Source organism: Echeneis naucrates, chromosome 1 (assembly GCF_900963305.1).
Source record: "Echeneis naucrates chromosome 1, fEcheNa1.1, whole genome shotgun sequence".
NCBI classification, from domain to species: Eukaryota; Metazoa; Chordata; class Actinopteri; order Carangiformes; family Echeneidae; genus Echeneis; species Echeneis naucrates.
The window spans coordinates 5,579,597-5,602,680 of NC_042511.1; the positions used below are offsets into that span (position 1 = coordinate 5,579,597).

At 38.3% G+C, this 23,084-nt stretch overlaps 1 protein-coding gene across 1 annotated transcript; it reads left to right on the forward strand.

The window, feature by feature from the left end:
- Positions 1-244: 244 nt before the first annotated feature.
- Positions 245-21,758, forward strand: armh3 (armadillo like helical domain containing 3). The gene is made up of 26 exons (XM_029511830.1): positions 245-338; positions 1,755-1,864; positions 2,550-2,606; positions 2,978-3,124; positions 3,451-3,558; positions 3,643-3,735; positions 3,837-3,911; positions 4,003-4,089; positions 5,437-5,493; positions 5,602-5,645; positions 6,164-6,224; positions 6,394-6,440; positions 7,328-7,403; positions 8,120-8,213; positions 10,269-10,370; positions 10,555-10,613; positions 10,690-10,755; positions 11,345-11,414; positions 11,637-11,697; positions 11,788-11,876; positions 12,661-12,743; positions 13,191-13,317; positions 15,138-15,213; positions 16,520-16,598; positions 19,585-19,701; positions 20,558-21,758. Exons 2-26 carry the CDS (start codon positions 1,763-1,765, stop codon positions 20,648-20,650), a joined length of 2,070 nt encoding a protein of 689 aa, XP_029367690.1. The 5' UTR covers positions 245-338; positions 1,755-1,762; the 3' UTR covers positions 20,651-21,758.
- The last annotated feature ends 1,326 nt before the right edge of the window (positions 21,759-23,084 follow it).

Sequence of the window (23,084 nt, forward strand, 5' to 3'; positions counted from 1 at the left end):
AATCAAACGTGTTATATTATTACATTAGTTTCCTTTCAGTCTTCTAAGTTAGGAGCACAAACCAGTCCACGTCCAGCACCCAGCAATCAACTCTTCCCTGTGTAATGTGCGAGGATCCAAATATAAAATGTTTTATTTGTTATCATTATTGTTATTCTCTCTAAATATGTGCACAATTCAATGAATGACAGCACAAGTAGGCTAGCTATCTTTGGGGTGCTAAGACCATGAGGACCAGCAGGAGGCTGTAGGCAGCAGCAGCATGCTAACACAAGCTTGTGTTGGCACAAGGATTCATGAACTACATTTACGACATAGCTATTAATACCTTGATTGAGGTAAGAAAACATGCTTTTATGTCATTTTGGGAACTGTAGATAATTGTACACGGTAACGGTGTTAAAAATCGCATCCAGACATTAGACAGTCAACGATAAATCAGTGTTAACATCTTTGTCTGACAGGAATTAGCTAGTTAGCGTAAGCGTTAGCTTTAGCTACGAGAGCTGAACATATAAGTACATTTTACGTCTGGTGACCGACCTGCTCATAACGTGTTCATCTAATGTGTGTAGTCCGAACAACAACAGCTGGTTAACGTGGACACGGTACCATTTGTGGTTTACCAGCTAAACCTGGTAAGGTAACGGTGGCTTAGCTAGTTAGTCAGTCAGCCAGCTAGCTAGCTAGCTAGCAGCCCATCCCAACTTCCACTGCAGGTTCTATCATGTGCCGCTAGTTTTCACAAAAGTCACCTGAAGACAATGTAACAATCTTATCAGCAGGTTTCACTCATGACGACGAGCTCCAGGGTCAATGAGATGTTACCTGTGGGAGGTTCCTCCGCTAAACTAACCTCAAAACAGACCTCTATCTGTCAGTCATGGCAGACAGAAACGTGTCATATGGCCAGAGGGCTGTAAACAGTTTGTAGTGTTGTTTATCACTACAAACTACTTTACTGTCAGTAGAGTAGCCATTAAGGCAGATCAACAGGTGACACTCTCTGGTCCACTGGCTGTTTATGGGGATATTATGCAGAAAATGGGCTTGATTTTCACTTGACAGCACAGACAAAGACATTGTGCACTGGGCAGGTACAGGCTCCAGAGGCTGTATTGGTCATGAAATAAGGAATTCAATGAAAGTAAACAGTTTGATTGTTCCTCAGGGATGGACCGACATGGCCCGCTACTCCTTCACAGATCCTTTGAAAGACTGAAACCATCCTTTAATTATATTTCCCTGTACTATAGAATCCTGTTTCTTCCCCTTTACTCTTGACTGAATAGCCTTTTGCTACTCCTGTTAAACAACTTAAGAGTACCTTGTCAGCAAATCAGTTTGATCCCCCAGTGGAGATGTCAGTGTTCTTGGGCAAGACACTGCACCCCAAAATTTCCTCTGATGGCTTGTGCCAACAGTTTATGAGCTTTGCTGTATGGTGTGGGCAATAATAATAATAATAATAATTAAAAATATAATAAAAAGTGCAGTGTGAATGTGGCTTCCATTATAAAGAAATACGGCTATAAAAATGCTACATGAGCACAAATTATTTACAATTTAAGGAATTTTTCCCTCTTTTTTATATAAATATATTTTATTCTAAACCTGTTTATCAAGATTTAAGTCCTCAGGAATAAATGAGGATGGAAGTGAGATGGATAAAAACTTTGCTGCCTCTTTGAGATTAATGCTGCATTTTTATGCTGTTTGCATATCGTTCTCACTTTTTGTGTCTTTGTTTTCAGACTTAGTCATGTCTCAGGTGGAAAAGAAGGCCGGGCTGCTTAGAAGGACGTCGTCCTCTAAAAAACCTTTGAAAGAGAAGGTGGTGCTGATGTATGATGAGATTTTTGCAGTGAGTATTGCAACTGAATAATGTCAGACTTGAGCTTAGAGAAGTAAGTTAAAAGTATTCATACCCCTTTAACTTCTCCACATTTAGTCACATTACATCCGAAAGCATAAATATATTTTTTGGCACTTTATGTGAAAGACCAACACAAAGTGGCACACAATTGTAAAGTAGAATAACATTATATGTGATTTAAACATCTATAACATTTTCAAAATAAAAAACTGAAAAGTGCAAAAGTATTCAGCCCCCTTTCCCCTGAGTGTAACCAATTGCCTTCATACGTTGCCTGATGATTGCTGAATGATTAAAAGTTGACCTAATGACTAAATAGAGTCAACCTGTGTGTAATGTTATCTCAGTACTAATGCAGCTGTACTGTGACGGACTCAGACATTTGCAGTTCCACAAAATATTAACTCAGGGAAAAGGGGGCTGAATACTTTTAATAACTGCACTTTTCAGTTTTTTGTTTAAAAAAAAAATAATTAAATCATGTATAATTTCCTTTGTACTTCACAATTGTGTGCCACTTTGTGTTGGTCTTTCACATAAAATAATAAAAAAAAAATATATGTTTGTGGTTTTAATGTGACAAAATGTGGAGAAGTTCAAGGGGTGTGAATACTTTTGCAAGCCACTCACTGTATGCTCACCTTTTAACAATGTGCTGTTTGGTTTGTTTTAGAAAGAGGACCCGGCAAAACACAACTCTCGTTTCTGGGATGAGCTGTTTCTTATGAAGGTACAGCAAAGAAAAATATATATGACTAGAAATGTCATGTTGGTTTGTTAACACAGGAAATCTCTCATGTTATCAGTTATCAGCAATGGTAGCAGTAATGTAGGTTGATCAGTAAGAGTAAAGCCTGCCAAATTATTGAAAATACCTTAAATGTTAAATTATGATTTGTATATAGACTGCAAGAGTACAAAATTTAAATAAAAATTGTAGATGGTAAAGGCAGATTTTCGGGAAGCTCTCAATGAACACTGCCCATTTGAACTTGCAGTTCAAATAAATACTTGGATTGTGAAACATGCTTTTGCTCCTCCATCTTATCTTTACCATCTGTCATACTTTCTAAAACATTACCATCATTTTTTATGCTGCAGGTGAACTTGGAGTACCTGGAGTCTAAGTTGGAGACTGTAGATGGAGAAGAAGTTCAGCGCATTCAAGACAACATCAACTCTCTGTTCCATCACTGTGTTCAGGCTCTGGGAGAGGAGCATCAGATCAAAGTGGTTAATGCCCTGCAGGTAACCACGTTAGCATGGTCACTGAGATTTTCCAATGTGTTTCCATAAGATTGATCCCAAAGATACTAAGATTATACATTGAATTACATCGGGCACAAGTTCCTGCTTTTTCTGAGTTTGGTTGTAATTTTTCCTGTGTGCGAGTGCACACACATATGCATGCATCCAACCAAACCAATAAGATAAAAAATAAGTAAATAAATCCCCCCCCCCCTAAAAAAAAAAAACAAAAAAAACAAAAAAAAAACACGTTAAAAAAATTAATGTATAGATAAATAAATAACCAGCTAATCAAATAATTACATCTATCTTTCCTTCTGTTTCAGACTCTGTGTGCACTCTTTCGCGGCGTTCATCAGAAGAACAAGTCAGCATCTGGCTTTGACATCATCAACATGCTCATGGGATTTGACAAAGCTGAGCAAAGGATGAAGGTATTGGGGAGAACCCTTTAAGGTGATGAAGGGGTAAATGAGAAGACGATTGTACCATTTTTCTCACATTTATGTCTCCTGCAGGACCTGATGGAAAGACTGGACAGCCTTCTTTGTGGAGATGGATCAGAGAGTCTAAAAAGCCTTTGTCTCAAGCTACTGCTGTGTCTTGTGACGGTGAGATTGAACACATCAACTAACAGCAACATGAATAATGTGGTGATGGTCTTCAGGGGACGTTTTCTGTAAATCTCAAATATGTGAAAATGTGTTCACAGGTAACAGACAATATTAGTCAGAATACCATACTGGAATATGTGATGATTAACAGCATCTTTGAAGCCATTCTTCAAGTAAGTGATTAGGGGAGGGTAGTGTTGCATATTATTGTGGTATTTTTTGCTCCCACTGTGGTTAATCTCTGTTCTTCTCTCCTCTACTCAGATTCTTTCAGATGTATCCAGTAGAGGGCAGCATGGTTATGATGCTGTAGTCCTTCTAGCGCTCTTGGTCAACTATAGGAAATATGAGGTATGACTTGGAGATTTTGCTTTATTTTTTTCTTGATATATAGCCATTTATAAACACCTGCTTTTACCCATAAGCTTCAACTACTGTCACTCTTTCATTTCTGCTACAATTTTAAAGTTGATACGTGCTGCTAGAAGGTCTCAAAATGTACTTGTGTGTCATTTGTGAGAGGTCTTTTCAGTTCAGGGCTGGAATTTTCACAAAGACAAATGCAGGAATATTAGAAGGGCCAGACATTAATTTAACTGTATTGATAACATTTCTTCCACAAGAAAAATCATGTCCCTATAATATTGAAAGCAGTGTGGTTTGGAAAAATTAGTAAGTTGATTAGACTTTGTCATCTACTGGAAATTTTATGGCTCTCTGTACAGCAACTAATACACATCTTTGATGGCCAGAAACACGAATATACAACACAGGAGCACATTACAGGGTAAAACATGAAAATATTTGTATGAAGGTAGCATACAGAGTCTATGGAAATATTGGGGACACAGCATGAAGGTTAGAGCGAGCCAATGCCATGTCAGAGCTGCTGTAGCTGTGGAAATAAGCCTTTTCTATGGGGGTCCAGCATCTTAGACCTGGACCTGCGTCCAGAGGGCTGAACAGTGAAGTGTCAGCGAAGGGAGAGATGGAGTGTCGTTGTGCTTACAAGGTGGCTGATGGCTTTGGCTCCTGCACGTTGGGTGTGGGGGAGACCTATTGTCTTGACAGCAGCATACAATTTTGTACTGTGTGTGCATGAAAGCTTTGACTGGGGTTATGTCTGCTATCATAGGACCACTTGTCCTACATTTCAGTGGCAGAAAAGCAAACATGCTGTTCTGGAAGTTTAGAATGACAGCGTGGGAGGGAAAAAAGAATGAGGAGTTAGTTTTTACACTTATGTTGTACACAAGCAAACTGGGCAATAACACAAGGTGCCCTGTTTGCCGCAATATTTGCGTTTAACATTTACTGCTAAGAATTCAGCTGACAGAGAGGGATTTTTGGGAAGTGTTGCTGTTCTGTTTAAACTAGCAGTTTGTAACTTTTTTATGCCTACACATCAGTGATTGCCATAGCCAGACAAATGTTGAGGGAAGCTTCTTAAAATTAATTAATTAATAAAACCTTTTACATATCTTAGTTGGTGTGAAATCTGGCTTTGGCCTTATAAACACAATAACTGTATCACCCAACTGATTAATATTATGACTGTTGATGAACATGGATCTAATCTGAAACCAGTGTGAGTGGCAATTAAAATTTTCAATTGCATTATTGTACCGGACATGAAATCTTTAATGAGTTGACTCTTGACCATCCATCCATGAATCACTGTAATATTTTCTTCATTAGTCTGTGAATCCATACATTGTGAAGCTCTCCATCGTGGATGATGAGCCAACACTTGATGTGAGTATGCTGTCCTCTGTGGTATCTTTTCAATTAGTCAATGTGATGCAGACCCTGGTATACATTTGACAAAGGTTTGATTGAAACACTGGTTGTTTTTTGATCCAGGGAATGGGGATGGTTGTCCACCAAGCTCTGACAGAATATAACAGGTGAGAGCTAAAAATGTCCACATGTCAAAAAAGCGTTTTTAATGATCCACTTCTTGGTGCACTGAAGCCACTGGTGTCAGCAGTTTCATTTGATGTTACTCACAAATGTTCTATTTCTATTCTCCTGAAAAAAACAGGTTTGTTTTTTCTTTTAGCTATTTATATCTGACAGTTTCCTTGGCAGTCTTTAATGTTTTTTGGATGAGGCAAGCTTTGGAAATTAAAATGCTGTTTGTGAAGGAGGTCTTGTCTGTGTGCGAAGACAAGACACATCAAAGTGATGAATGACGGCTCTACACAGTTCATTGTTTTGGTGTATAAACTGAATGCCCCATGGATAATAAATTACAGGGAGGGGACAGAATGTTAAGTAAATACGTGTGTGTTAGGTTACAAATGCTGAGTTTGAATGAAAATGAACATCTCTGCCTCTGCTGTTGTGTGGCCCTGTCTGCCTCCAATGTAACTGTCATTCTATTCACTTTTTCATTACTTCCCACGTTATGGCCATGGCTTAGGCAATACAAAGACAAGGAGGAGGAGAACCAGGGGGGCTTCTTCTCCACTCTGACTAGTATGGTAAGATTTAATTTTCACTCACTACATTTAATTAGTAAATATGTGTTAAATTGGTTGATTACTCTTTCACTAGCACAGAGTTTGTAATTAAGAGTCACTGGTTAATATAAGGTATTCTATAGAAGATTTATTTATTTATTTTATAACTTGATCCCTGTTTTGTCTACAGGTGGGCAGTATGTTTATAGCTGATGCTGATGAGAAACTCTCAGTCCAGTAAGTGAAGTCATTTAAGTTACACATCAGTCAACATTAGTGGCATTGTTCTCTACACCTTCAATGAAATAATTTTCTGCATCTGCAGTGTTGCTGTCTTGATGTCTGCCTCAACAGGGAAATCAATATTGAAATGACCTGAAACCATGGTCGACATTAGGGGACAGTCCAGAAACCCAGTATTATACTGGCTTTAGGCTAAATTATCAAAGATGGCCCTGTAGCGAGACACTGATGTTAATGGCCCAATCTCTGAGATAGGAAGGACATTGTTTTCCTATTTATTATCGCCACAGAGGGCCCTGAATGATTTTGGCAAATACTATTTGGGTACACTAAACCATGGGCAGCAGGCAACCAGTCTGCCGCTTTGTCTTCAAAGTAGATGAAACAAGAACTGAAAAGACTGAAAATCTGATTGGATCATGGCATGGCACTTGATCATATGTTGGTGCTAATGTTGTTGACACTTGTTGAGTGTAGCCATGTTGCAGTAAAAGTTTAACAACTTTACAGTTGGACACTGGTTGTTTGAGCCCTGGTGCTGCTCATTAGATTTTTACAGTAAATTATGTAAAAATTGGGGATTAAAATGTGGAGAAGTTCATTAAAAATGTAGGCAATTATTTGTATTTGTAAACAAGGCTTGTTATTTTACATTGTTTACTTCAGTGAATTTATGTAGTTAGTGTTAGTGTAGTTACTGATGCAGAAATTTTAAAAAGTCACTTGTTCATGGTTGAAGTGATTATTGATCAACTTGAATCTACCAGTCTGGCCATTATCTTGTTTTATGAGCTTAACTGGGCAAAACTAAAACAGTTTCCTGCTCAGTCTGATGAATGAAAAATACTCACTCTAACGACCATCTTCTTTTTCATTTCAAGGACAAATGAGGCCATTCTGCTGGCACTCTATGAAGCTGTGCACCTGAACCGCAACTTTATCACTGTATTGGCACAGGTGAGATGTGTTACGAGCACAGTTTTCATCATTTAGAAACAAAGAAAGTTTGTATGTAGCAACCTGAACTCTATCTAGTGGAAATATGTGTTTTACACACAATAGATTAACAAGATTGACAAGGTTTTCCAATATAAGAGCTACTCCACAGTTTGTTTGTTTGTTTTTTATTTTCCAATTCCCTTCTATTTTGCTATCACTTTGACATCACATAATGATGGATAAACAGAAGGACATTGGTAACAACAATGGAGACAATAGATATTTAGTATCATCAGAAGGTATGACTTTCTGTTAGTATTGGTGTTTTGTTTGTTTTGTTTTTTTTTAAAGGTGTGTGAAATATAAAAATCGCTTCTCTACCATCATTCAGTCCTGTCTCTTCATCTAACCTGACTGGTTCCCACAGCTACTTTTGTACTCAGCATTTGAACCATCCCACTCACTCACTCATGAGGGCAGGTAAAATGCTATTAGGATCTGCAGACACAGCACAGCGTCTGGGGACGGACTCTCATTATTGGACAAATGGTCAGCAATAATTACATGTACATCATTGGTAGCGGAAGTTATAATAGAACGTTAAACATGCCTTGTCCTGTTCCTTTCTGTCTGTCCCCTGTTTGTATCGATCGCCAACATTTCTTTCTAGTACATCACAGGGCAGTTGTTCCCTTCATGTGTCTTTTTTTTTTTTTTTTTTGGTCTTTCAACAGAGCCACCCTGAGATGGACATTGCAGCCACACCTATGACCCCTACTCCAACAACTCCCACTACTCCACTTGGCACAACACCACCCTCCCTAGATAGTAAGCCATACTATTTTCATATCTAGCCATTGTTCTCTGTACTTCTCAATGCTTCGTATCAGTATCTGGAACCAGAGCATGTGCTGTAAGGAGAAACAGAAGGTGAAAGTAGAAAACATTAACCTAAGAAATTTGCTGGCTTGTTGAAGCTCTTGATGCGGCCTTCTAGCATCATAAAATGATTTTCACTAATGTGGTAAAAGTTATTTGGCAGTTTATATACTCTTACCATCTGGGGTTCAAATTGCAGCAAATGAAGAAGAGTGAAGATAATATTAAAATGCAGGTTTGAGCTGGATTTTAAGAGCTGCTGTCAAAGGCAACAAGATAAGCAGCACTTGTAATTTGTTGTTCATGTTGCCTTCACTACGAACAGTTGTTGTAGTTGATAAGACCCAAGCAGGGAACAAGCATAAATGACTATATCACATTTTCAAAACACAATGCAACCCATGACTTCTCAAACTAAGACATGGCTGGCAGCATATCCCTAAAGTCTGAAAAAAACACCAGTGTTCTGTAGATGTAGTGCATTGTTCATAAAACCTGAGCTTCCACGCCTTTTAAGAAAAGAACCCCATTTTTTTCCGACTGGCTTTGGTTCCTTCAGTCTTTTTTTCTGTGACAGCAGGTTTGTAGGGAACAAAAGCTTTAAACTCATCCTATCAGTTCTGTTCACAAATGTTTCTCCGGCTATAAACAAAACAGACCTATGCCCCTAAAGAGGATGAAAAGGGAGTTCAGGCTTTCCAAAACCTATGGCAACTTAAGCCTTTTTCAATCTCAACAATCCTTTTACATCCATTTTTGATAACCCTCCCTCAAACATGGTGACTACACAACAGCCCACAGCAGAAACCTTCTCACACACACACACACACACACACACACACACACACACACACACACACACACACACACAACTACACAAACCAATCTTTTTCTGTTTACCTAACAAACTGTTTTTATAATGCAGGTTTATTACAGTTTAATAAGGAGATTATAACACTATCCAAAGTACTTACTAATCTTTCTTTGAACCTGAGTGTGTGGCTGTCACATCAGGTTATGTTGCAGGTGTGTGTGAGCACATTCAAGAGTCGGTCATTTAACATGCACATGTTGTAACTGTTAAAAGGGGCATATTCCTGTGCCAGATGAGCTCTCCTTCCTTCGAATTGAACCTAAGAGCCTTCTTTTATATTAAATATTTACTTCCAGCTACAGATGAATGTTTCATGTGGCGTGTGCATTATTCCCTGTCATGGGAGCTTTAGCACTTACAGGGCCCTCTGCTTAGACCAGGAACAGTTGCACACACATGTGACTGCAATCACATGTCATGAAGATGCATTTCCTTCCACAGCCTTGCCCCCTATGATGATGTTTCTTGACATGAAATCTTCTTTATCACTGGTCCTGTAGTGATCTGAGGAAAATGGAAACAAATGAGGTTCAGGGGAGATAGAAATGACTGACTCATTATTTATCCATGGAACAAACTGTATGGGCAGAGATTTTAAAATGGATGAAGATTCACGTCTAGGCAACACAGTATGTTATAGTACCTACAGGAATGGGACAAAAACAGACCTTTCTATTTGTGCTATATAAAAGAGCAATAACGGCTCCCTTCATACTTTTTGGGACAACTATATTTACAGAGCCAGGGCTGGAGGCATATTGTTTTTGAGTTGACTCAAGCATAAATTGAGAAGGCTTTGGTGGTCAAAGGTCAGTGTACCTCACAAGCCACTTTTCCATCTTTACTCAAGACTTCAAACAGAAAAAAGAAATGGTAGACATATTCTTGGCTAAAAGGGAATAAGGGATATAGTCTGAATCCTATAACTAACTATAGTCCAAGCAAAGTTATACAACTGTAAGGAGGAAATCTTAGTTGTTTTTGTATTTAAAGTGATTAATTAAATTCCTTCACTACATCTATAGTTTTGATATCTCTCTTTAGGTCATAAACATTTATCTATAAAACATTTTGGCAAGACTTTGAGTGCAGTGATTTATGTTTGGTTTATTAGTACATTTTCTCTGCAGTGATGAACAACCCAGAACTTCCGCTGGATCCCAACCTGCTGACCAGCAACCTTCTTATCACCTTCCTCAAGTATGCCTCCATTGTAATGCAGGACACTAAAGGTAAACACAACCCCATTATAGTTCCTCCTTCTTTCACATTTTAACCATCTGCTTTGCTTGACACCTTTGGAAAATGAATATACACTCATTATGCAATTAGCACACTTAATAACATTCACATGTTTCAGTTTTTACTCCCTGCTCAGTCTCGTGTGTGTGTGTGTGTGTGTGTGTGTGTTTCCAGATGAACATCGACTCAACAGTGCCAGACTGTGCTTAATTATTCTCACCTGCATAGCTGAGGTATGTACTCTTACCGCCATGTTGTCTTCCTGCTGTGACATTGTCTCTGTTCCTAATCCGCCTGTGTGTGTGACAGGACCAGTACGCTGATGCTTTTCTTCATGATGACAACATGAACTTCAGAGTCAATCTCCACAAAATGGTGAGTTTATTACTGCGAGAGAGTGGAAGTGGCAAAAAATTTTATTTCAGACCATAAAATTACATAATATTAATATTTTTTATGTGTACAGTATCATGATTATATGCTCATAAACACACTTAGCACAAAGTCCACTTCCTGGTAAACTTGCAGAGTTTTTAAGCTGTATTGTGGCTGTGTTCCAATTCTTGGGCTACATCCTGTGGAGGCACAATCTACAAAGGTGTGGTCCTTTGTAGCTGCTGGAAACTGATGGCTAAGGCGAACTGATACGGTCTATGGAGGACGTCTGTTTGCATTATCAGCTGGTTTACACTGTACTTGAAATTAATCCTGCGATATATTGGCCTGCCAAAGTGCCTGTGTCCCAGTCCACGGGGATTAGGACACAGCTTGTATCTCCTGACTTTCATTAGCATTAAGATGTTGCATAGTTGTCATGCAGATTTGTTGGTGGATGGTTGTTTACTTTGGTCATGTGATAAGAAGACATTGGTTGCAACTTGCTACCTGTACAGCTGCCTGTGTCAAACTTTAGTTTGAACTGTCTCCAGAACTTCCTAGCAGATTCCTGCTTTGTCTTTTTCAGCCCATGAGGCACAGAAAAAAAGCAGTGGACAAGAACATCCCGTCTCGGCCGCTGGTGTGTGCTGTTCTAGGTACGAGAAGCATTTAGATTGGAGTTCAGTGTGCAGTTACCCTGGCAGTAACTCTTGAGACTTTAAGACTTAAACTTAAACTTAAAAGTCTATCATGTATAAATGTTATTGAGACACTACCAGAATGTTTTCTTTTGCTACATGGAAGATTTAAGATAAGAGAGAAGATGATGCAATCCTTTTGTTTTTCTTTTCCATCTTTCCCATCTTCCCTCCATGTAGACCTGATGGTGGAATTTATTGTCACTCATATGATGAAGGATTTCCCCATGGATTTATATTTGTGAGAGCACATGGACATTACGCACATGTACTGTTATTATTGACCCAAACACTTTCTATTGTTATTAACCACAGTTTATTTCATTTGCAGGCGCTGTGTGCAGATCATCCATAAACTCCTGTGCTACCAGAAGAAATGCAGAATCAGATTACACTACACCTGGAGGGAGCTCTGGTCAGGTAAAGATTCCCCATGTTGCCTTGTATTTTAGTACAGCCATTTCAGACTGGCTGTCATTTTTAATAAAATAAACATTGCCCCCCTTAGTAAGATCTTTGCAAGCAGAGAGTGCTAAATAAATGAACGAGATGTCTTGATGATCTAATTTTTTTTATTCATTTAGAAGACACCTCATGAGTTAAGTCTCTGACACTTTTGTATTTTTGGCATTCCCTCATAAACTGAGTAAATATTTTCTGTTTTTTCAATTTTTTGTTGAAGTCGTTGGGCCCATTGTTTCGGAAATGCTTTTCATCAGTGACATAATGTGTCTCTGATGAAAAGCACAATTCAGTCTGTTTTCAGCCTGGTCAACACACAATAGGAGAACTTTTCAATTGTAATGGCCCTATCACACTGTGTCTCATTAGAATACAGAGTTCTCTAATCAGACCAATAATCTGCTTAATTCCCTGAATAACACCTTCCCTCTCCTCTTGGTGGTGATAATGACATACCATAAAATAAGACTGGAGAGAAAAAATGAGCCAAATTAAAACAGTAGATGTGTGTGTTATTGTGCCGGCTTGTGCTGGAGCTCATTAAAAGCTTTCTTCTTATGGGGTTTGTTTTCCTCAATAAAAGCCTGTGAAAGGACTTGATTTGGTTTTGAAAGCTTCCACTCCTCCTGTGTTTCCATTATCTACCCTAATAAAGATGTAACTGAGGAACGCAGACTGTGCTGATGTATGTCTATCAGCACTCCAGATTATTTCATTAATGGGCGTATTTCCCTCTCCACAGCTCTGATCAACCTGCTGAAGTTCCTGCTGTCAAATGAGACCACTCTGCTGGCCAAGCACAACATCTTTCATCTGGCCCTACTGGTGAGAAATGCCACGTATGCACATACTTGTGGCCCTGTGATACACTTTGTCACAGAGCCCACTTTGCCCTAAACCCAACCAAAACAACTGACCCTAACCCTGATTTAAGCCCAATTCTAACCTTAATAAGAAAAAACACCCTAAAAAACCTTTAATCCTAAAACAAATTCTTAGCCCTCAAACACTGGAAGTTGGAAAGTAAACACAAAAGAAAACCAGGAATACAGTGAAATAGGGGAATTATTTTCATAGAAATGTGAGCGTTCTCTTACAGTAGGCAGAGAACCAGACGCTGTAGCTCTGCATATGTCTCAGATCACTCACAGGAGTTTAGAGGCCTCTTATTAGGTATTTTTTCTTTTTTTGAAGCGTGTTTGTGTGTGTTTGCAAAAACCTGATTTGACTTCCATTTAGAAATCAAGCCTCGATTGATGTCTCCTTATCCAGGTGGTGAACCTGTTCAACATGTTCATAACTTATGGCGACACGTTCCTGCCAACCTCCAACAGCTACGACGAGCTTTACTATGAAATCGTACGAATGCACCAGGTCTTCGACAACCTCTACTGTATGGGTATGTTAACACACACTGCGGTCTTTACCTGAGGAGAGATAAAATTGTTAATACCACATCTGCTCCTTGAAGAAGGTTAATATAAAAATGGATGAAATTTCATGTCAAACATGAAAGAGAGTAAGCCAACATAAAGCAACAAATGCAGAATCATCACCAACTTACTCTTTTTCTGTTTTGGCACCAAACAGCATGACTTGCACAGTTAGCAATGAGCTAGTAAGCATTGCGTAACTTTGAGCAGGTGCAGAACCAGTTTTTTTCAGTAGTTAGTAGAGACCAGTCCCAGAGCTAAAGGAGAGTCAGGTTTGAAATAATGGACTCATGGAGGACACAAAAACTAGTGAAAACTGGCAAAGAAAACAGAGTTGGACTCTTCATCTGCAGCGAATTATAGTGATTCAGCATAATTTAATATGCTGTAGTAACAGCAGAATCATGCTGTTCACCACTTACTCTTGTCTTCACCAGTTTGTTCCTGTCTTACTTTTCATTTGTCTCTACTGATGTTAAGCTACTGTCAAAAAACCCACTAATCACTTTTAGCATTTTCGCATGAAAGCCAGGCTTAGTGATTTAGTAGTCTCGCATAGACAGACCTACCTTCACAGTGCTGTGTCAACACTGGAGAATAATGTTGCTGCACACAATTTCATTCTGATATGGGGGGGGGAATAATCACATTTTGCATGGGTAGTGCTTAACCCATGATGCAGTGACTCTGCTCCAAGAAAAATAGTTTCAGTGGGGAACTTGATTTGGACATTTGCACTTGCAGAGATACGCATTGCCATTAAAATGGTTAACAAAGCCGTGTGTTGAGCATGTCATTGCACAATCAAGATCATCATCAAAATTCCTCTCTTTCAGTGTGGAGGTTTTCTGCTCAGAAGCTTTTGTTATTTGAATTTTGAAAATGGTAATAAGCTGGAGAAGCAAAAAGGCAGGAGAATGGTGTCTAGAAGATGCATCGATGGAAGGCTGACAGCTTCTGCCTCCATCTAGTCAGAAAGAATGAGTAATTAGTTATTACAGAGTGAAAGCAGCACTTTGCTTAGAACTGAGAACAACAGAGTTTAGGATAACTCAGGAAACCAATAAACTGCCTCCAAAATAGAGAGTTTAAATAAGTGTATTAACACATTAAATTTAAAAAATCTATTAACATTTCTTTGATAACTGATGTTTTGTTTTGGTCAGTGATTTGGGGGAAGGTGTCCCCCCCCCTCAGAAAACGTAAAACCAGTTAAGCCCACATTTTTCACAGCAAAGTTTATGAACGATGTTCACACGCCTATGGAGGTACATGATGCGCCCTTTTGTGGGTTATAGAACTCTATCTGTGTGAGCGGGTGACGCTCAGCAGAAAGGATGAAACATAGAGCTTTGTTTTCTGATAACCTTGGACTCTGTAGGTACTAAAAATCAATCCATTTTACCACTAATAGAGTTGAGCTAGTCAGGTGTTAGCAGTTAATGTTTGTCACTCTTTATCTCCCCTGAGGTTCACTGCCTCTCATTTTAAACACTGATTTTTTTTATTTTTTATTTTTTATTTTTTTATTTCATTTATTGCCAAAAGACCAAAGTATCTTTCATTCCTGCTTCTTCATTTTAAAGATTTGCTGCTTTAATCAACTTTCCATTCTGATAAATTGAATGTATTTGGAAAACAAGACATCCATGATGTCTTGTTTTTGGGCTTTTATTAAATCAAAACAATCCATTTGTTAATTAATCATTGTGGTTTGATTGATGATGTTGGTCGAGCTGTATTCTTTAACCAAAAATGACAAATTGTTTTATTCTCTTCCTTTTAGTTTTGAGAGTATCGACTAACACAGGCCAGTGGAAGGAGGCAGCCAGCAAAGTCACACATGCCCTTGTCAACGTTCGGTAAAAACACATATATACACTTAATACACTATTACATCATGCCAACAGCGACAAAAGAGTGATATTCAATTTAAGGGAATTACAAACAAGAATGTGATGGAAAAGGTCAAAATAAAGTGAAAGAAGACAAGTCTTTGGAGCTGTAATTTAAGTTCCCATCCCCATGCTGCTCCTTTTCTCCATCCCCTAGGTTCTTCTATTCCATCATTTTTAAGCCTTTATCTCCTCACCCCAACCATGCTACACACACATACTGTGCTTCGTGTCTCCACCAACATTTTTCCACGTAATCTCCTCTTTCTCTTTCATCTTCTCTGAGGAGATGATCCTCTGAGGTCACCCCAGCTTGGAGGGCCCTGAGGGCGTCTGAATGAGCAGGATATTCCCAGTGGATTCAGTCACCCGACTAGGAGTAGCTGTCACTGCTGAAATAGACAGTTACAGGGATTGAAGTGAAAGCAGGAGGAAAGCAGATGAAATAATATTTTAAAGAATAACTGAATTAAGGCCGAGATGAATAAAGAACCCGGAGTGGTGATGTTGAAATGGCCAATTCCATTACCGTTAACTCCCATCAGCTTTTCTCTCCATATGCTGGCTTTCCACACAGGAATGACAGGAGGAATATCACTGAAGAGTTCTCTGCATACTTTTCACTTTAATTTGTTTGATATATCACGCCCTGTAACCTAGTATAAAATAACAAACATCATCTCACAGCTGTGTTTATTGTATCAACTTATTTTTGAGCTACAAAGCAGTTTATTTTGCAGAATGAATGCTGTTGCTGGAAAAGATTGTCTATGAATCTACATCTGAAATTCCTTGGTGTGCTCACACAATATGACAGAGACACAAAGACACATTTGAATACGGTTGAATAGGAAAGAGTTTTAGTGTCAAACAAGTTGTCTGTATCTGGTATTGTTCTAAAGTTTGAGTGCCAGAGATCACAGCAAAAGTGGTCATTGTAAACCTGAGCACCTTGAATTATTTTCAGTTGTATTTCTAGTTTACAGTTTAACAAAAAGTAACCTCAAAGCGGCTGGTACTGTTTTTGACTGTTTGTTTTGGATCAGGGCTCTTAATTCCAAACTGAGGATATAATATTTTAGCCTAAGCTGCCTAAGCCACTTCTCCTTTATAGGTAAGTTAAATTTCATTGCAGCGGAGGGGCATGGTGTAAGTGTTAAGTATGCATCTATTAAATAAATGCAGGAGATCATATAGAAAAGGGCAAAAGAAGTGTTAAATGTCCACTCTTTGTCATTTCAGAGATGTCTGTTTTTTCTTCTGGCTTCCTCAGGGCCATCATCAACCATTTTAACCCCAAGATTGAGTCGTACGCTGCCGTGAACCACATCTCCCAGCTGTCAGAAGAACAGGTAAACACAACACAGTTCACCTCTGCTTACACTCCAACTACAGGTTGCTGAAAATAAAAATGAACTCATGCAACATCTCAGAGCCGTTTGGCACTGAACTCTACGTCATTTCAAAAGTAAATCTTCTAAATCTTTTATTACAAGGTGGAAAAAATTCAGGTCTCTGAAGTGTTCACTGCATTTTATTTTGAAAGAATGCCTATTCATCAAGAAGTAGTTACAGTTCTGTGGCAGAGACAAACGACCCAGTCTTTGGTTATTGCGATGAGATACCAGGAAGAGCAGTTGTTATCTCATACACACCAGTGAGCTTAAAGCTCATCATTGTTGATTCTCTAGACACAGGCAGGAGGGAGGGGCCTGTTCACAACAAATATGTTTTTAGTTTTTGGGGCTACTGGTGAGACTGAAATGCACCAACTTACATAATTGTCTACTAACATTACACTTTATTCTGCTCTTACTGTACTTCTGTTTGAATAAATCTGATTAGGTGAAAACAAAGAGAGAACAACTTAAGTCCTTAAACAGCTGGACAGCCTTTGAGATGCTGAGCTATTCCTTTGTTATTGGTGGAAAAGAAAACTGAAGTGATGTAAAAAGCTTCATTTAAGGCTTTATCCTTCATGTCAAATCAGTAAAGATAGGAAAACGGCCGGGGATCCTTTCTTTAACAAGCCAATAGGAAAGTGATGGATTTGGTCGTTAAACTCCCCAATTACCTCTCTACTTTTATCTGCTAGATTTATTCACAACAAAGAAGGAAGATAGCAGTTCTGTGTCAGGGAGCTTCGGTGGTTTCATGAGTTTCTATTTGTGGCTTAGTCTTTTTGAGAATCGGTTGGTTCCAGCAGATTTCTCCAATATAAGTAGCTGTCTTCATGGAAGTGATTTGGTCATAAGCAGCACATTTAGAGATAAAACAAGTCACTGTATATAACAAATGAATCACAGAGGCTAAAAGAAGAGCTTTGTAATTAACACCCTACTTTAAATCAGGGCATTATGAACACTTTCTCCTGTTGGTATTTTACTGTAACAGCTTCAGTTCATCATGCAGTGAAGAATGAGGAAGAAAAGCCATTGATGTGCTTTTTTCTAATTAGCTTGGCTTGTGACAAGCGGAATAAACTCAATCTATCATGGCTTGTTCCACAAAGAATTTAGTAAATTGCGTCATTGATTAATCTTGAGTATAAATTGTCACATAAAGGTTCTGATGCCAGCATGAAACTTCCTTTCTTTTGCTACTATGACTAAAATAATAATAATAATAATAATAATAATAATAATAATAATAATAATAATAATAATAATGTTGTTATGACAGAGGACTGTCAGATTTATTTTGCTGTGTAACTTCTGCATGATGTTGTGCAGTGACAGTTTGAAAAGTGAGATGGAGTGAAGGCAGGGGGAAGCTTGATCAGTGTTGAGCCTCTTGCCAGGTTGAGAAAAAAATTTTTTTGGCTAGTACAAATTACCTAGAGGGAAATAAATGTAACCAGAATGTGACTGAGTTGTTGAGATGTTGGTGATCATTGTGAGGTCATTATTCACTCATGAATTCACACTAATTATGAAACAATTAGACTTAAATGTAATGAAATGATAAACTGATGACATTTTATATCTGTGACATTTACAAATACATATCTGGTCATTACCTAGTGCTTTAAAGCAGGAAGAAGAGATTGTGACCATATTTCCTCCAACTTGACTGTTTGGTGGAGGCAAACAGTACAGGGCTGTAATTCTAATTTAATGGATAGAAACTTTGCATTTCAATTCTGTCTTGGAAATATAATAATCAACACACAGGCATGCACGCACGCACGCACACGCACGCACACTCTCTCTCGCTCTCTCTCTGTCATGCACACTCACACTCACATAAATCCTAAAACACATTAACCACCAGCTCTCCATCTGTATGTAGTGTCTTCATTGCAGTGACACAGGAAGATGGATGATAGCCTCCAGAATCACACAACATTAAAATGAGCTGCTGTAATCTGTCTGTCTGTCTCAGTATAGAATATGAGAGACAAAACACTTCAGCACACAAGGGTGCTTTTGTGTCTGCACTTTAAGATAAACCCAGTGGACATAATATCTGCCTGGTGATGCAGAAAGAAGACATAATTGAATGATAAAGCTTTTTTTTTTTTTTTTTTTTTAAGTTCCCATTTACTTTTCCTTCATTTAAACCCTTTTTTTTTCCATCCTTGTGCCATCAGCAAGGAACAAACTTTAACACACATTAGCTGATGATACAACTCAAAGCTCCCTCCACATTTCCACTGAGTGGGCAGAGTGATGGAGAGCTGTGAGGGAGGAGAGATATGAGTATGAATTTTTCATCTGTGTACCATCAGTCCTGGAATACGAACAACAGCCCTGTAGATTAATCAGAGAAATATAAACTAAATATAAAAATAAATAAGAGAAATGTTTTTGTGCTCTTAATCTGTTACTACATTTTAAATTGATGCTTCAACTGCACAAATGACATTCTGCGGGTGCTAAAGAAAACATGCGTGTTGTGTGTGTAAATGCAATAAGACGTGAATGTAACTAAATGATGTGCCCATGGATGAACGCTGGACATGAATGCCAGAGGTGGAAAATCTGCATGATTATCTTAAATTTCAGCTCAACCTTCTTATCTCATTATAGATTAGTGTTATTTTGATTTAAACACGCTTTGGTTGACTGTATTTGTACATTGACCCCACAACAATGAAGAGGCCTTTATTAAAATGGTCGAGTTGCAGATATTTTCCAAGTGGCTCACCAAATCTGTGATAGCAGTTGATCTGATAAGTGACTGAGTTGAAAATATTTTGCAGAGGTACCAGATGTGACTGCAACGTGATCGCACATGAATATAAATATTGTGATGAAGTACCTCCAAGAAAAGATGCATCGGTGTGTTTGCAGTAGGCAATAATGCAGCATCAGTTAACGGTCTCTTTCCTGTTAGGTGTTGGAGGTGGTACGATCCAACTATGACACACTGACCCTTAAACTGCAGGATGGTCTGGACCAGTTTGAAAGATACTCAGAGCAGCCCAAAGAGGCCGCTTTCTTCAAGGAGCTGGTAAGATAAACTACAGTGCATTGTGGGTATAGAGGGTTTTGCCCCACACAGAGAGATTGATTGCTGCTGCAACATGACACGAATCACTGTAGTTCACAGTTCACAAACGTTTTTTGCAAAGTTGACAGCCGAGAAAAATGTTCCTGTAATAGAACTTGAAGAGAAAATAGCCTCAAAGTTTGAATCTCTGTGTAAAATAAGAATCACACAAACCATAGTGGCTGGGTTTTTTCCCCATATTTTAAAGATTAGAGTTTATTGGGTTTTCACCATTTTCATTATAGCACTCTATTCCAAATTACAGGAATAACAGCAAGCAGGTAAACAGTGAAATGTCTTTGAAACACATGGCAGGAAACTGCCGGCTCTACTTTGGACTGCTTTGTCTGTAAAGGGCTACTCCGCCCATTTAGTATTGTATAAATTTGGGATTCTTATGAGACTAAGAATAGAGGGGTGAAACAGTGTTAGAGCTTCCACCTCCCACAATGCAACACAGTAGAGTGACGTTCTTGGCTGGTGAATGCGGCGCAGATGAATTCATGTGAACTGGTCAAATCAAGGCTGTCTATGATTTCTCCGTAAACCACAATACAAAAAAAGAAGCCAAAAATAAAAATTGACAAAACAGATAGAGCTTTGATGTGTATGTGCAATTTCTGGTTTTAATAGTTACGCGAGTGAGCTTAAAAAGCAGTCATTGTCAGACAGGTTTCCTGTTCATCCAGACCTATGATGAATTAATTTGGGTAGCTCGGTTTTGGTGAGATGATGGTGCCTGAAATTGGATTAAACTTGAGTCTCTCGTCAGAAGACATGTAATAAAACATGTGTCTGTCTCTCTGTCTGTCCTCAGGTGCGTTCCATCAGTCTGAATGTTAGAAAGAATGTCTCTTTGAACACACTGAGTCAGGACGTCCTGCTAAAGGAGTTCTCCACCATCTCCTGAGGCACAAATGCCCCACCCTCCCCTCCCCCAGCCATCACCTCCCTTCAGAAGGACGTACACAGTGTATTTTATGTGCGTGTGGACATTTAGACATACTCACAAATCAGTGCAATCCTCAGTTGCTTTTTCCATAAGTTTGATCAGACTTGAATTCTAATCCCCTGTCTCGTGTTCACTGAACCATGGAAACCCAGAGACAGACGCACCGACAGGCTGGATGCCCCTTAAGAAAATACCTGACCACTTTCCACACTTCCTTTGGTAGTTCATGTGTGAGAGCCTTACAGGAAGTGCCCACATTGCACTGGTTTCATCACGTGCAATCTGCAGTATTGGCTGGATTGTTAAGTGACACTCGAGCGTTTGGATTTAAGATGGTAAAATAAAGTATTTTTAACCCAGATAGTCACCTCAACTGCCACTGCAACAGATTTACAATTCATCTTTCCAGTAATTATTTCATAAGGTTTGCGCTTTTGAGTGAGACGTTATGTTCCTCCAAACAGCATCAATAATGGTGATCCTGAGCCTTCTTCAGTTTGAATCTTACTTAAAAACCTTTTTGGATAAGAGCATTAGTTAATTCTCTTCTCTGTGAAGCTGGGTGCTTACTGTGTGAATGCAAACACAGTTCTCTCTGTGTTTAAAAAAATAAACTGTACAAGTAGTTTGTAATTAACAGTTTGCTAAGGGGCATAATATTTAAATAACTGAGTTTTGGATGCTCTGAACTGACAAAACTTTTTAATTGTTGTTTCAAACCTTTGTTTTTGAGCAAAGCCATAATTAACACTCACTACTGGGCATCGCACAGGTCATCTCTAAATTAATCTGAGTGTGAATGTGTTGAAGTGAGTGGCCAGCTCAGAGGGAATCTGCTCAGACACTGGTTAAACATACATTTCAGTTTGTGGCTCATTTAAGTTCAGTCCGGGAAAGAAAAAGATCCTTAAATTCTTCTGTCTAAACAACTTCTTCTCTCTTAAAAGTTAGAAATGAATTGTGCAATTTAATCAAGTGTAGGGTTTTGTTGTTTTTTTTGTTTTAAATTTTTTTTCTTTAATCTCTAATTCCTCTAGGAATATTTATGTTCTTTTTTTTTTTTTAATAAAGTTTGGTTTCGTACTTTAATAGTGATTTCTCTATTAACATTTTAGTCAAGAAAAATATACTTTTCTATATAATCTCTGCCAAAATAATTTGTCTTTCATATTTTTTGGCCATGTGTCTACCAGCATCTTCGTCACTGTCCTCTGCTGTCATTCTGAATCTGAATCAATTCTGATACATTGGGTGGCAGCTGGACTCTTGATTTCTTATCCCCTCTCACCTCAGAAGTGAAAGATGAAGCATTCATGTGATGAATATGGTCATGCTTTTTTTTTTCCATGTCTCCATTAACCTTGAGTTATGACAGTGACAGAAAAGTAAAAAAAAAAAAAAAAAAAAAAGTAGAGCAGCTTCCACTTGACTGTGAACTACATGTTTTTGGAAAATTTGCAGAAGTTGGGTCCAATGATTTTTTTTTCCAACGTAATTCACAATCAATGATTTCCTTAACCTTTTAACCTGTGACTTAAAAAACTCGTCAAAGCCGCAGAAACATTCAATATTCTTAATATATGTCTTTGTCATATTTGAAGTATTTCAGGTTGCCTGGTGAGTGAAAGCACATTATCTGGTTTTGACTGCTGCAAATATGAACTAAAACTGTAAAATAGTAAAATCCAAACAAAGATACTACAGCATTGTGTCAAGTTGCGAGAAAATTTTGCTTAAATTATCTCTAGCTTCACCGTAGAAGTTTCTCCTCTTGGCCCATTTCATGTTAAGATACAATTATTCAGCATTGGAAGAAGTAGAAACATAAATCAACATGTCTATATCTGTATATAAGTGACAGCAGAAAAAATACTGTTCCCTCTCAGGCTCCTGAGGCTGTTTGGCTGCTGCCTGACTAAAATCTCTTTTGTGACTTCATTATGATTTATTCCTTTTTCAAAGCATGTAACTCTTCACAGCCATTGCCAGACAGAAGGCACTCTGGCCTGTAAATGAATGAAGTGGGATGGGAAACGTATTATACCATATGAACAATACATAAATGATTTCTTCATTTAGGTGAGTGGTGGGAGCAGAAATGATGAATGATACTGTGTTCTCTTGAAATCTAACTCAAATCAATACAAAAAAAGAAAAGCAGCTTATCAGTTTGCGATGTGAAGAAGTTTAGCCTTGAGGGTCGTGTTGAAAAATGCTGAGGATGAAAATGTTAAGGACGACATCAATATTCAATATTCGACTTGCTGAAAGTTCAACGTCACCAAATATTTAAATGAACAATAATAATATTTAAAAAAAAAAAAGAAATCCAAGATGTGAAGAAGGCTGATTAGACCATCCTAAGAAAGTGGGAGTTTTCTTGTAACTCTCA

Excerpts from the sequence above, each read along its gene's own strand:
- armh3 (XM_029511830.1), top strand. The coding sequence starts at position 1,763 with ATGTCTCAGGTGGAAAAGAAGGCCGGGCTGCTTAGAAGGACGTCGTCC. Across the intron at positions 5,646-6,163 it reads GCTCTGACAGAATATAACAG|GCAATACAAAGACAAGGAGG; the intron begins GTGAGAGCTAAA and ends GCCATGGCTTAG. Across the intron at positions 19,702-20,557 it reads CCGCTTTCTTCAAGGAGCTG|GTGCGTTCCATCAGTCTGAA; the intron begins GTAAGATAAACT and ends GTCTGTCCTCAG.